Source organism: Myiozetetes cayanensis, unplaced genomic scaffold (assembly GCF_022539395.1).
Source record: "Myiozetetes cayanensis isolate MyiCay16 unplaced genomic scaffold, myiCay2020 scf1, whole genome shotgun sequence".
Taxonomy (NCBI): Eukaryota; Metazoa; Chordata; class Aves; order Passeriformes; family Tyrannidae; genus Myiozetetes; species Myiozetetes cayanensis.
The window spans coordinates 132,966,269-132,979,785 of record NW_026086604.1 but is presented as its reverse complement, the minus strand read 5'-3'; the positions used below and the strand labels follow the sequence as shown (position 1 = coordinate 132,979,785).

Below are 13,517 nucleotides of genomic sequence, written 5' to 3'. Positions count from 1 at the left end.
GAATGGAATTTTAAGAATTCTATGATTTTTTTTTTCAATCACAATTAAGTGCATTGATAAATTTAAAACGGAATTTGAAGAATTTTTACAGGATCTTTCTTAGAAAGACACGTACACATACATCATGTTGATGGGTTTCATATGTTTAGTTAGTTCTGCTGGTTTTGTGCTCTATAATCACAATCTGACTGCTTTGCCAATGCAAGCCTGACATGTGAAAACTATATCACTTGAAATTTATTTTATAAAGAAAATATTTTTAACATCCTGAGCAAATTTCAAAGTATTATCCTCAATTTTGAACAGGACAGCAATTTACCATCAAAAAAAAATCTATGGCACATAGAAACAGCAGTTTTGAGTAAATAGTGTATTCTATGCTCATCCATCATAGCTTTCAGTTCCCTCTCTGAATGGATTCAGTCATTTTATTGAAAAGATATCCCACAAACCAAATGCTGTCCATGATTAATTCCTACATATGTTTGCTGTAACAGGCTTTTCTGTTGTACTGTTGGCATGTTGTGCTGCTGGTTGCACAGTTTCTCTGTGCATGGTCATAGTTATATACTGGTTTATTTTATGGTGATGTAATTTTGGTTTTGGATTTGCCTGATTCTCTTTCTCTTCTACAATATTTTATGGTGTTAGTATGTTCTGTTCTCAGGAGTGTGCCCTAGCAAATGTCACAAACATATATACCTGCCACATTAATAAATGGGAGATGAATGTTACATACTGACAAACAGAATTGCATGATCTTCATAACAATAGCAAATTCTCTGGTGATATTTAAACTTGTTCTTTTCATTTGCAAAATCAAATTCTTTTTTTAATTATTCCTAACATCAGCTCCTCTGTGGCAAAGCAACAAACAGAAGGAGGGACCAGGCAGGAACAAAACAGCACTGAAGGCATTGTGCAGAGAATTAAAATCAGCTGAAATAGAGTGATTCTGTGATAAGTGTTAGAATGCTGGTTGCAATGCTGAGTTGCTATTGTTACCTGGTTTAGTGCATAGGTGATTCTCATTTTTTCTGTACCAGACACAGCACAGTGTGGGACTGAGAGAGGCACAGAACAAACACGTGCGCAGAGGACCGAAGCAGCTCTCACATCACAGCCGTCTTGTACTACCTCTTCATGGTCCTCCAGCTTGCTCTCTCTCCCAACTATTGTCTTAACGTTAGAGCAGTCAGTTGGAAAAAAATGGTAAAGATATCCCTCTGGTGTATTTTTAGGTCTGCAGACTTTTTGTTTTTAATCACATCTGCAATTACTGTGAAGTAGAAAAGGCCCTTGGAAGGGTCATGCATCTATGAAACTGATATAAAATGTTCCCTCTGGAGAAATAGTTCTTTGCCCCCTGGTGGTGAATTAATTTTGAAAAATATTACAAAACATTTTTAGGAAAATTTACCTGAAATGAAAAAGAAACACTAATTGCTTCATGGAATACAAGTAATAATAAACTGCTAAGCAACCCTTAATGCATCAAATGTAATTAGAAAAAATCCTATTATAAGCAAGCGCCATCAATCTTTGACAGTCATTGCAGAATAGAACAAAAGTAGTTTGAACACTGTATGAGACCTTCAAGATTTCAAAATCATGTTTCTTACTTTTCTTCTTTTTCGGGAGGGTTAACACAAATGTGTTGAGAATGTAGTGTAGTCTTGAGAATCCCTGATTTCCAATGTTCTTACTGGAAATGGCCTATGGGAATTATACTCATCTGAACAGCAGCATTCCCTGGTTGAAAATTTTAAAAGAGCTGTACATATTTCTAAAAGCTGTCTAGAGGTCTTCAGCTTGTGTGTGCTCCATACGTGAACAGACTACCAGGACGTCATTCTCGGAATAGTAATAACAAAACTGACATTGGGAATCATCCACTTGCAATTTAAATCACAAATTATTTTGAAAGGTGTTGAGAATATGTTGTTTAAAAAGATGGCATAAGCCTTCTAATCACCGATTTTGTTCTGTCTTTCAATTCTTGTGCCTCCAAAATGTCTGCCTAAGACAGTGCCTCCCCATGTTGATGTTCTTCAGGATACATATTGAAATTTAATGACAGTCTATTGTCATGCCACGTAGCAAAACATTATACATTTATGCTGGAAAACGACCATTTATAATGATCAAGGCTTTCATATGCTGGATTTATACTATTAGGATATGGCTGATATTCTTAAAATGAACCCTCTTTTCCTATGCCACAGTCTGTGAGTCATCTTGTATGATAGTAATATGTGGCTTCAGGTAGTTTTTCAGTTTGGAAAACAGGATCAAGGGTACGGCATGCTCAGCAGCCAGCGATTGTTTGGGGTTTGGCACTAATGATGTCACATGAAAAAAAAAGGGGGGGAAAAAAGGAGTAATGTAGCTAAAAGAGACGACTGAGCTGCCCAGACCAGGCACAAATGAGCTATTTCCTAAATAATATTCTTTCATGTCTGATGGACTGTAATAGCTTTCTGTTTTTAGCTCTGTTGCTTTTGCTTCATTTTCCATTTCCCCATTTCTTTCACATTACTTTGACTTATGTCTGGCCTAAGGTAAGACCTGATCTACACAAACGGCATATTCCTTACAAATCTTGCAGTGGGCAGGGTCGCTATAAAGTGGTCCTGCCCTCCTTTTCCCATTGCCACGCTGGATGTTACCTTCCCCCGATCTCCGCTCCAGTCGTCTGTTTGCGTGGCTAAACGCTAAACTGCATTTGCAAGATGATCTGACTTGAGAAAAGAATCCCTTAAAAAGGCAGTAACCGGACCACTTGCCTATCGAGACGGAGCACTAGAGGACTGCTCGGAGCCAGGTTATTGCTTCCTCGCCGCTTTGGCAGAAGAACCTTCTCTTCCGGTGCGAGTCCTCAAACGTTCCTGCCAGCTGCGAAACAATTCCTCCCTCCGCTCCGCTCAGCCTCGCACTGCTTGGGAAGCAGCTTTCCTTCAGCTCTCCGCCTGTAGTTATACAAAGGGTGGATTTTTTTCCAGTGGAAAAGCCAGTTTAAATCGGCCAGTTTCCTGCCTGCTCTGCCCTCTCGTTCTTTGCTCCCTCATCGGGGTTCGCTGTCCCCTGGATTGTGCGAGCGCAGCTGCTTGTGGGCTGTGATGTAACTTGGATCAGTGAAACACATCCGACTTTTTCTGTGTACATGTTTGTGCGCAAGTAGCCTTAAAAAAAAAAAAAACCCACACCAAAAAACCCCCACAAACAAACAAAAAACCCCAAAATCAAAACAAAAAACCCGCAACCTGGATCATTTCAGTCATTTGATTTATAATGTGGCCCACAAAGAGTCGAATTAGCACAGCTGAGGAGGCAGGGAACAGTGGCTCAGAGGTGGGAACGAACGCCTGGTCTGGGGGGAGGGCGCAGGAAACTCTTAAGCCAGCTTTGTTAGCAGAGAGAACTACTGTTACTGTACAAACCCATGCCGAGCACCTACACGAAACTGCCCGAACAGAAAACTGGAACACACTGCAGAGCAGTCAGGCTCTTGAATTGCTGGAGATAAGGCTTTATCTGTCGGAAGAAAAGGGGTAGTCCCTTAATAAGCTCTTTCCCCTAGACGTCTGCTATTCATTTGAGACACCGAAATCGCAGGCTGTTTAGCTATTCAGAATATGATCGTGTGAATCCTGCTGGGCTTATGAAGCATGTTGGTCTTTCAGTGCTGTTAAAAACGCTAATAATAACTGGTTCATGCCTCGGGCCTTGGGTGCTACTGTCAATTAGCATCAGAACAGAGATTTATTTAAACAAATTATTTCTGTATATGCTTCTTTCCCTTACGGTTTGTAAAGCAGAGCTGCGTGGCCAAGTGGACCTGATTTCAGTGACACCTGCCTGCATGTGCAGAGAAACTTGGGGCACAGAAAGAAAATGCCATCCTCGCCTTCATAGCTCTTCATATTCTTAAATTAAAGGAGCTGTCCCAGCTGCAGAGACTACATACAGGATTTAAAACATTTCTCTGATGCTCTAGCCATTTAAATGTCATGTGTGAGCCACAGAAAAAAAAAAATCCTAATACCTCCCAACAGGAGTAGTTTTAGACAGTGATGAAAAAGCCATGTGTAATCCTCTACCTCCCCCTCTACCTTCGTGTTGGAGTTCGCAGAACTGAGATTTAGATCGCCCTCACTGGTCACCCAACTCACCAGCCATTGCACTTGTCACTGCGAATTTCTCATGTGTATTGTTGCAGGCTCATAGCAAAGCCAAGCATTGCTGAATTTGATTATGTTTGTTTTATATTTTAAGTCTTTCTCTGAAGCCAGGAGAGAGAACTGACTTATAATTTAACTATTTTACGTTGGGGAAGCCTAGTGTAACTTGAATTAATTGAAGTGTTGGGGAAGGGGGAAGGACTCTAATGACTCACCCTCATGAAGAAGAAAACAGAAGAATGAGAAGATAATAATATGCCACTATTACGATGTTGCTTACAGCTTTTTAATAGCATTTTTAGCATTTTCTTCCCAAAATTTCAGTATTTCTGCTTGGAGTACAGAACAATTCTAATGGAAACATTTAAACTAATCTCAAAGTGTAGAAATTTTTAAAAATCCTTTTTAGAAATGTTCCATGCAGTATTAGGCCTTCTAATGATTTAAGGAGCGGAATAAAAATGAGTATTTAAATTTCTCCCCTTGTTAAAACCAGTTGGGATAATTTAACTATGCTTACTTAAATGTAAGAAATATCTTAAATATGTATTTTAAATAATCATAATCCCATTATCACTATTGCATTTTTTTCTCCTATTATTCTTTCTAAATTCACATTCCTCTTGACTGAAAGAAACCATAATTTATCTGAAGAATTCTGAGGAATTTAATTCAAAATGGCTATTATCTGCTGTGTTCTCAGATGGATTGATGCCACAAGCCACCTGCAATTGGTGGTCAGTGTTAGGACAGTTGTTCCTAATCTCAGTGGAATGGAATAGGTGCCCTGCTTTTATCAGGTTTTTTGAAGGCTATTTTAACAGTTTCAGCAAGAGCAGCCAGAGGTGGATTTTGAAAGGGGTCATTTTTCATAACAAATTCCAAATGGTGAAAAAAAAGATCAAGGTAAAAAATGCTTCTCTTCAAGGTTGATCTTTGAATTAGATTAGTTTAACTAAAGAGGATTAAAAGATAATGAGACAAGAGGAAGTAGATATGGAAAATACAGAATTAGTCAGAAGGAAAGGAGAATTTGGAAACATTTATTAAGGGGAATGAAGGTAGGATTACTCTCACATTTTAAAAATTCTTACACCTGGTTTAAAATACCACTGCTTTATTGAACTCTTCATATGCCCCTGGTTTCTGAGGGTACTTTGCATCTTTAAACTTTGTTCTACAACCTAATGACTAGGTAACTGTTTGAATCCAAAGCTGGTATTTTTCTGGAATAAACTCTGAGGCTTGAATGCAAGGAGAATGTAAATATACCAGTCAACTAATTTATGCTCTGGATACTGGTGTGCAAAACAGAACAGATTAAGAAATTAAGGATGTGGGAAGAAACTCATCTATAGCAGGTTCAATTACTACAGCCAAACAAAGCAGATGATAAATTAACTAGCCCATGACTTTCTTTGTACTCTGTCATTCTCTAGAAAAGGATTATTATTTTGGCCTTATGATCAAGTGGGAGGAACATTTTTTTAGGATGATCAGAATTGACAGTTAAGTGCTTCTTTTTAAGAAGGGTGAATTAAAAGGGGTTTACATAAGACACTGTTGGCTAAATAATAATTTCCTGGCAAATGGGTTTAGGTGTCTTTTCAGAAAGCAGAGCCGGAGGCAGAATTGTGATCTGAAAAGCCCAGTGGGCATGCATATGGGATATGGAAACATGAGTTTAAATATCAATCTAATTAATATTTAAATAGCTTATACAAAAGGGAACAGTTTCAATAGAAGAGAATACCTGAGACTACTCTATACTTTATGAGTTGGAAAATTGATAATGGTTATGTTGGTTCAAGTCCTTACTCTGAATTAATCAGTGTATTTCAAAGCCACATCTTGCTATTCCCATGGAGTATCCAAGGCAGTGCTCTACTGTACAGTGATTCTGCAAATGGTGCCCAGCTCCTCTTGGGTGAATTCAGGTGCTGATAAGATTGCTATCTGGGATTTTATTTTTTAATTGCAAAAACTACTTTCTGAACTCTATTTAGTTTATGGACATTTTTGGGATGAGTGAATCTGTCTTTTCTTAGAGAGAGGATTCCCATGGTGAGTTACTAACCAGGCCTAGCTAAGAGAGAGACAAAACAGTCTGACCGTGCCAGAGAAAAGTGATTTAATGCTGATAATTTGTACTGTTCATCCATTAAGTTCCCATCTAATTTCTCATCTAGCGATCGACGTGAAACACTTCACACTAATTTAAGCGAGGAAAGAACGAAAGGTCCGGGGAAAACCAACTGAAAAATCAGGTTGATACCGACAATACGTTGGAGCGATTTTAGGGAAGAACAGGTTACAATAATCAAACCTACGCCTCGGGAGTTAAGAAAGGACAGAAAATAGAGACACGATCTGGAGCGCGGGGGCCCCGCCCCCCACGGGCACCGAGGTTCCCCGGGCGCCGCTCGGTGCCCGGCGCTCTCCGCCCGCAGCGGGCACCGGGCCGAGTCGCCTCTCCCGCTCCCTGCCGGCTCTCCTCACAGGCTCTCCCGCTCCCCCCAGGCTCTCCCGGCACTCCCCACAGGCTCTCCCGCTCCATGCCGGCTCTCCCGACACTCCCCACAGGCTCTCCCGGCACTCCCCACAGGCTCTCCCGGCGGGAAGGGCGCCGGGGGGGGAGGAAGGGCTGGCGCGCGGGGGGGGCGGGGCATGCTCGCACCCGGGGTGCCCTTCCCCTCCCCGCGGCCCCTCCACTGCGCGAGCGCCGGCGGTTGCCGGGCTGCGTGACGTCACGGCCAGCGGAGGCGGCGATTGGCCGTGCTGGGAGCGCCCTCCCCGCCCCCCCAGAGCCGCCGCTGCCGGGGCCGGGCCGGGCCTGGCTGTGCCCTCAGTGCGGAGCGGCCGCCGCGGCGAGCGCGGCCTGCGCGGAGCGTCCCGGGCAGTCCCCGCTGCGGCACCGCTGCGGTGCCGACACCGCCGGCGGCATCATGGCCCACCCGCCGCCCGCGCCGCGCCCGCGCCTGCTGCCGCTCCTGGCGCTGCTGGCGCTGCTGGCGCCCCGCGCCCGCGCCTGGGACAGCGGCGACCTGGAGCTCTTCGATCTGGTGGAAGAGGTGCCGCGGAACTTCTACGACTTCCTGGGGGTTCAGCAGGTGAGCGAGGGACCAAGCACGCCGCCCCCTGCCCTGGCCCGTTCCGCGGGTCCCGCCGGTCCCCGCCGCCCCCATCGCCGGCACGGCCGCCCGGCTCCCCCCGAGCCCCGGGCACGCCGCCGGCCCCTCGCCTGCTCGCCTGGCGCTGTCACCTGCGCCCTGCCCAGGGCCCCCAGCCCCGGCTCCCCAGGCTCGGGTCAGCGCTTCAGTCCCTTCCCAGCCTCTTCCCTCCCACCGCGGGGGCTCTGCTCTCCTTCAGGTACTGCTCTGTTCCTTATCCTTCGGGCCCCACCATAAATCAGCGCTCCCTCTCCAGCTGTACCTTTGTGTGTTCTACTGCCTGTTGCTCTTCTGAATGTATCTCTTTTTCTCCAAATGCATCTACAGACAGACAGAAGTTTTTCCACTTCCCATACATATCGTCAATGTGGCTGTTTCTCACTTTTCCCTTATTCTGTATAGCTGTTATCTTCAGATTGTGCATTGCCAGGTGGTGTGGCTCATGTTTTCTCTCACGGGTGCCATGTGGTAGACTGTGACCCTTTGCTATGGTATTGGCTTGGAGATTGTTACATTTATTTACTTGCCATGTATCTTGGTTATTCATGCATGGTTTTCACCTCTTTGATAAGTAACACCTGAGATTATCTTAAACTATTATTACACACCTTATTAATTTTCATGTCAGTGTAGTCAAGACAGGAACTTCTGTTAGAAACACTTTTATCCTGTGGTCCTTGTGAATATTTTAGATGCACTTGCTAGTTTTGCTGACACCTGACATGTTTTACTTATATCACTTGTCCTGGCTCCTGCATGATGCCTTTCCTTCTCTCTGGAAGGTCTCATTGTGTGACCTTGCTTAATATCTCTTCCTGCGTCTTAACAATTTTTTTGACTCTTTCTTCCAGTCAGTGTTCCTCTCCTCAATAATGAACTATACAGTTTTCTATAATCTGTTACTTCACCCAGAGTCCCCAAAAGACATCTTATTCATTGTCTCCTAGTACATTCTGTACCTCTGGTATATTCTCTTCAGTGCTACATTATGGTGAGTGATCCTACTATTTGCATTCCTTCCCTGATAATCTTGAAGTTTATTCTGATATAGTTCCTGTATTTTTTGAGAATAATGGCTGTATTTTCAGATGCATTTCATTAAGGCAGTGTCTATAAAGAGAGGGAAGGTGTCTGCAATATCTGAGGGTCCAGTTTTGGAAACTACTGGCTGTGGTTGTTAATAATAGTTGAGGGATCCTGACTCGGTTTCATCTCTTTCTTTTACTCTTTCTTAAGCACTGGTGTTAAATACTACGGAATACCATATATAGCACAGCAAACACTGCTACCCAAGTTTCACTTTCATGAGCGTAAAAATCTAGGTGTTAATTTCTCAAAGACAATTTTAGTGTTAGATAACGTAGGGACCCAAAACTTTGTGTGTTCCAGTTAGTGATGTTCAAATCTGGTATGCAACTCTTTGTTAACATCTTCCACAATCCTGTTTTCTAGGGCCAGATCTGTACCTTGTGCTGTATGTTTAGCAAAATGTATTAATTTTAGCAAGCAAAGATTCTGCTAGTTCACACTTCTACTCCTAATCATAAAGGAGAATTTATAGCACTTGTAAAGTGCAAGCAAGAAAAAAGGTGGTGGAAGTCCAACACAGATGAAATAAAGTTTTGTTTGTTAAAAGTGTACAGCAGTCACTCATAATGTCATTATAGCCTGGAAGCGTACGTAGCATCGGATGCTTTGCACATGCAGTGGAATAGACCTGTGAGTGCAGTAGTGCAGTACACAGTGTTGAAGCTGAGCGTCAGTAGGAATTTGTAAGCATTGGAAGATGCTATGTAGGCATAGAGGTTCTTTCACACTCTGTCCTTGTTCCTGCTGCTTGCTTCTCCAGCTATACTTGAAACTTCCAACAAGATCCTGGAGAGGGATTTTGATCTGTGATTTTTGATAGTGACTCTCTAGGCAGCTGCAGCTGTTTGAGTTACTGTATGAGAAGAGTAACTGGTCTTGTGATGGGGTTGAGGGAAGTACCCAAATCTCAGGTGTGTCTGTATCTTACATTACATATCTTTACACAAAGTGGCCTTTAACCATAATGTTTCAATGTGCTGTTTGCATGTTTCTTCAGATTTTCTGCTATTTGTTAGTGTTATGGTTTAATAGAGCTTATTGGTTGTTTTGTGTGTCATTACTGTATCAGATGGAATGCTTTTAACTAGAATGCACTCTTTGTAGTTTTAGTGCAAGTGATTTCATTCCCTGTGCTTAGGTGATTTTCTTGGCGTTTTAGTACAAGAGAGGCAGTGTGTGTGACAATAGCCTTTATGGCCTTTGGACTGTTTAATTATCTTCCATTCATCAAAGCTTGCTTGTCCCATCCCCCACCCATTCCTATTTCATTCCCTTGTATCATGTCCTATAATTCCTTCTCCCTGTATGTACTTCTGGGGGAAAGGAGTGCTTCTTCTTTATGCAGGATGTAACTTCTACACCTGAAACAGAGATGCTCAACTGTGTTTGTTAGCAGCAGTATAGCAGGGCTGCCAGATTTTTTTCTAAACATGTCATCTTGTGTTTTGAAAAAATATAGAGAATGACTCAATGCTTCCTGAAGACATTAAAGCAGCTTAGGTTTTGATGGGAGAGTTGTGGCACTGACTGCTTGTTGAACTCTTACACAATGTCAGAAGCTGATGTTGACCTCAACTGACAAGGTGCAGAAGGCATTGTGGGAAGTCCTGTAGCTCTCAAGCTTACTTTGATGAAGCCTCTGACTGATGGATTTTTCACTCAGATTGGAGAGAAATGATGATTTTTTGGTTTAATTTCTGCTCTATGGCTGCAACAGCTTGGGGTTTATGTTTCATCATTTCAAGGGCCTTAAGAAAGCCTCCTGGCATGGCAGGAAACTCATCCAGCTCTGCTAGGGTGTTAGGCTGGAGCTGCTGCAGTATTTTCTGAGATCAATTGCAGACATAGAGGATGATGTAATGGAAGTGATTTTTGCTGTGATTGTGAATGTAGAATAACAAAGGAAGAGTAAGATTGTGACTGTCTTGGCTGTCAAATAACTGACTGTAGTGGTGACTTCAAGGAAGGGTTGGCTGAGGAATCTACAAATGCTCACAGAATGGTTGAGGTTGGAAGGGCCTGTCTTGTCCGACCCACAAGTGTTAGGGCTGAGCACCTAGATTAAGAAGTATCTGATTTTTGCACAGGGACACAATCTATTTTTTTTTCCATCAGGCCTAATAGTAACATAGCATAAGAAAAAGTCTTGCATTGTTATTTTATTATTGCTGTTCTGAATGATGTGGGAATTGCTCTACCTTCCCTATCTTTGCTGGTTCTTAAATTGATGATATGATTAAATGAAATGGCTAATTTAAAACATTGCTGTTCTCAAGAAGTTTGACCTAGCAGAATGGGGAGATAAGATAACCTCTGGCTTGAGAAAAAGGTTACATTTCCCTGTGCTTTTCTTCAGGTGGTTACTGAAGAAAATAGAATCATAAACTCTTGACAGATCAGATGTAATAATCATTTCAGTAATCACTTCAATATAGCCAATTTTGAACTGACAAGGGGATCAGGACCAAATAGTACTCATCTAAAAACTCAGTTGAAGTAGCACGTTTAAACCAGAAGCTATGCAGACTCAGTGATATGATGACCCTGTTACTTGAGAATGAGAACACAGAAATCTGATGTCAACTTCTTGGAAAAATTCTAGAAAGATCTGAGGAGCTACCATCTTGTATAATAATAATAATGGCCAGTCTTCGCGAGCGAAGATCCGGGGAAGGTCTTTACACCTTCCAACCTGCGCATTGGATTTTTTAGGTGAGACACAGTGTGCGCGGAACTGAGCCCACCCTTTAATCCTAAGGTTCATCTGCCGGGGCCAAGCGAGCTTGGACGGTGGCAGCGAGGTCCTTAGGACGTAGGTGGGTTGCCTTTAAGGGTTAACGAGCTCCATCTGCCCGGGAGTGGCCCTGGCCGGGAATCGAACCGGGCCTCAGCGGTGACAGCGCCGCACCCTTAACCACTAGACCACCAGGGGCTCCTCATCTTGTATAGTGGACAAAGAAACTGGTCAAGTTAATGTGATCGTCTTTTACAGCTTTCAGTAGCTGATACCTGCATAAATGTGATACTCTCTGGATGAATCAACTTGGCTTCAGCTGAATCTGTGAATCTCCTTCCCCAAATATGCTTTTCATTATAACTTGTTAATATGGCTTCAAGGGAATGACCAAGGAAGGCACTACAGGCATCTGAATGTCTTTTGAAACTTTGTGGTACAGTTCTTGGATACGAGGGATCTGATCAAGAAATTATTAGGAAATGTGGTTTGTGAAGATGTGTTGAAATGCATGAACTGTGTGGCTGGAATTGACCTGCATGGAACAGTATGTCATGTGTCAGTTAAGACCAAGGAATGTTCAAATAAGGCTTTGGCTTCCACTGGTAATCAGATGGATATTGAAAGTTCTGCTAGGCCTGTGCAGTGTATGGAAGCAAACACAGAAAGTTTCTCTGAGTACCTTTGAGGCAGTAAAAGAGACCCTGACACCTCAGATTCCTGAGGGAGAATTAACATGAGTGGGACTTGCTGGCCAACACTGTGAATAAATATATAACCCCTGAAAAATATTGAGAGAGATATTTTCTTCAGTATTGGCTTATGCCTTCTGTGTGGCATGATATTTACTTTGAAGGAGGCTCTAATCTGTTTGTGTGGCTTTACTGTTAAGAATTAAGTGTTGTATCCCTGTCATTGCAAGACGATGCATTTGTTATATGATGCTGCAGCACAAAGTCATAACTGTGTGTACAGAACCTGATTTTGGTCTGACAGCCTGTGAGATGTTGGTATGTTAGCAACTCCAAGAAAAGTGCAAGGCAGGAAAACCAAGTTGGATTTCTTTGGCTGTGGGAAGCCACAACCTCTCTAGATGGGCTTGATGTATTGGGCTAATAGGCTTCTTTCAAGAACATAAGAACAGAGGAGCTACTGTGTCAAGTAGCAGGATCTGAGGGGGTTGTGTCTGTAGAATGCAATGTTTGGTGCTCAGGAACTGGTGTCTGTAGTGTTTGCGTTTCAGGGATTTTTCGTTGTTGTTGTTGAACTAATTCCAGGCTGGATACCTGGACTCAATGCCCGTTTGTGTTGAAGTGTTGTGTTTGTACTCCTGGTTTCACATCTTACAGTTCTGTTCTATCCCAAAGGGATCCTGTTCATCTACTCTAGGACCGATTCATGATATGCAGACAGTAGGTACAATGATGAAGTTTGCTTTACATGTGCACTCCTGGGCTGCACTGAAAAAATGAGATAAATGCACTAAGAACACTATAGTTCGTAGCAAATGGGTGACATTGAATTTTACCTCTTGGCATTGCCTTGTAAGAACCTTACCAGGAATGAATATCACAGCAAATGGTGTGGCTTTTATGGTATTAAGAAGCATTACTGGAGACTGAAGAAAATTCTCAGTAATAGTGTTTGCATGGTTTGCTTTATGCAAGTGCATTGATTGATGACATGATATACATCACTGCAGTTCCAAAGTTGTGAATTTATATATTATGTAAGTAAAGTTCTTGGACATAGATTTGGTAACCTGTTTTTCAAAAGAATGGCAGTCTCTGAAGTTCTTACTGTTGTATCATCCCACATTTTCATAGTTCTGGCTTTGAGTGTGTTACTGTCCAGAAAAAACTCTAGTTAAAACTGTTTTTCTTTTGGGGAACTTCGAGTACACAAAGTAGTCCCCTCAAGTGGGAAGAAGCATGTGAGGGAGAGCTGTATCTGTTAAAGGAATACTCTCAAGTCCTCATCAAGAACAGCCTTCCTGTACCCATACAGCTCTGTCTTCCTGGCAGGCAAGGAAGGGAAAATAAGGAGGGATAGCCCAGAAACTCAGCAGTTTGTTTGTTCTTTCCAGTGACAAGCTGGATCGCACTCCATAGACATATTTTGGTTGCTCTTCTAACACTTCAGACTGTTCTCCTCCCTGGTGCTTTTTAAGGTTAATGTATGTGGGTGCAGTGTTACTAAAATCATGCAGTGTGCATCATCTGCAAATGTTTTAGTGAAAATCTAGATTGGTGATAGTGCTTCAGTCTTCCAAGCTTTGGAAGTATTTGATCTGGTGAGACAGTTTCACACACATGCAATTATAATATCACTTCTTCAGATGAT

The 13,517-nt window shown here is 42.5% G+C and overlaps 1 protein-coding gene across 2 annotated transcripts in view; it reads left to right on the top strand.

The window, feature by feature from the left end:
• Nucleotides 1-7,111: 7,111 nt before the first annotated feature.
• DNAJC1 (DnaJ heat shock protein family (Hsp40) member C1) overlaps nt 7,112-13,517 on the top strand; it is a 102,663-nt gene continuing 96,257 nt past the window's right edge. Inside the window, exon 1 of one of the 2 annotated variants that reach the window (XM_050325669.1) lies at nt 7,112-7,291. In XM_050325669.1, coding sequence (XP_050181626.1) covers nt 7,127-7,291 — 165 coding nt within the window. In that variant the 5' untranslated portion in view covers nt 7,112-7,126. Of the gene's footprint in view, nt 7,292-8,187; nt 8,343-13,517 lie in introns of those variants that run through there. The other variant, XM_050325678.1, reaches the window with a different exon arrangement.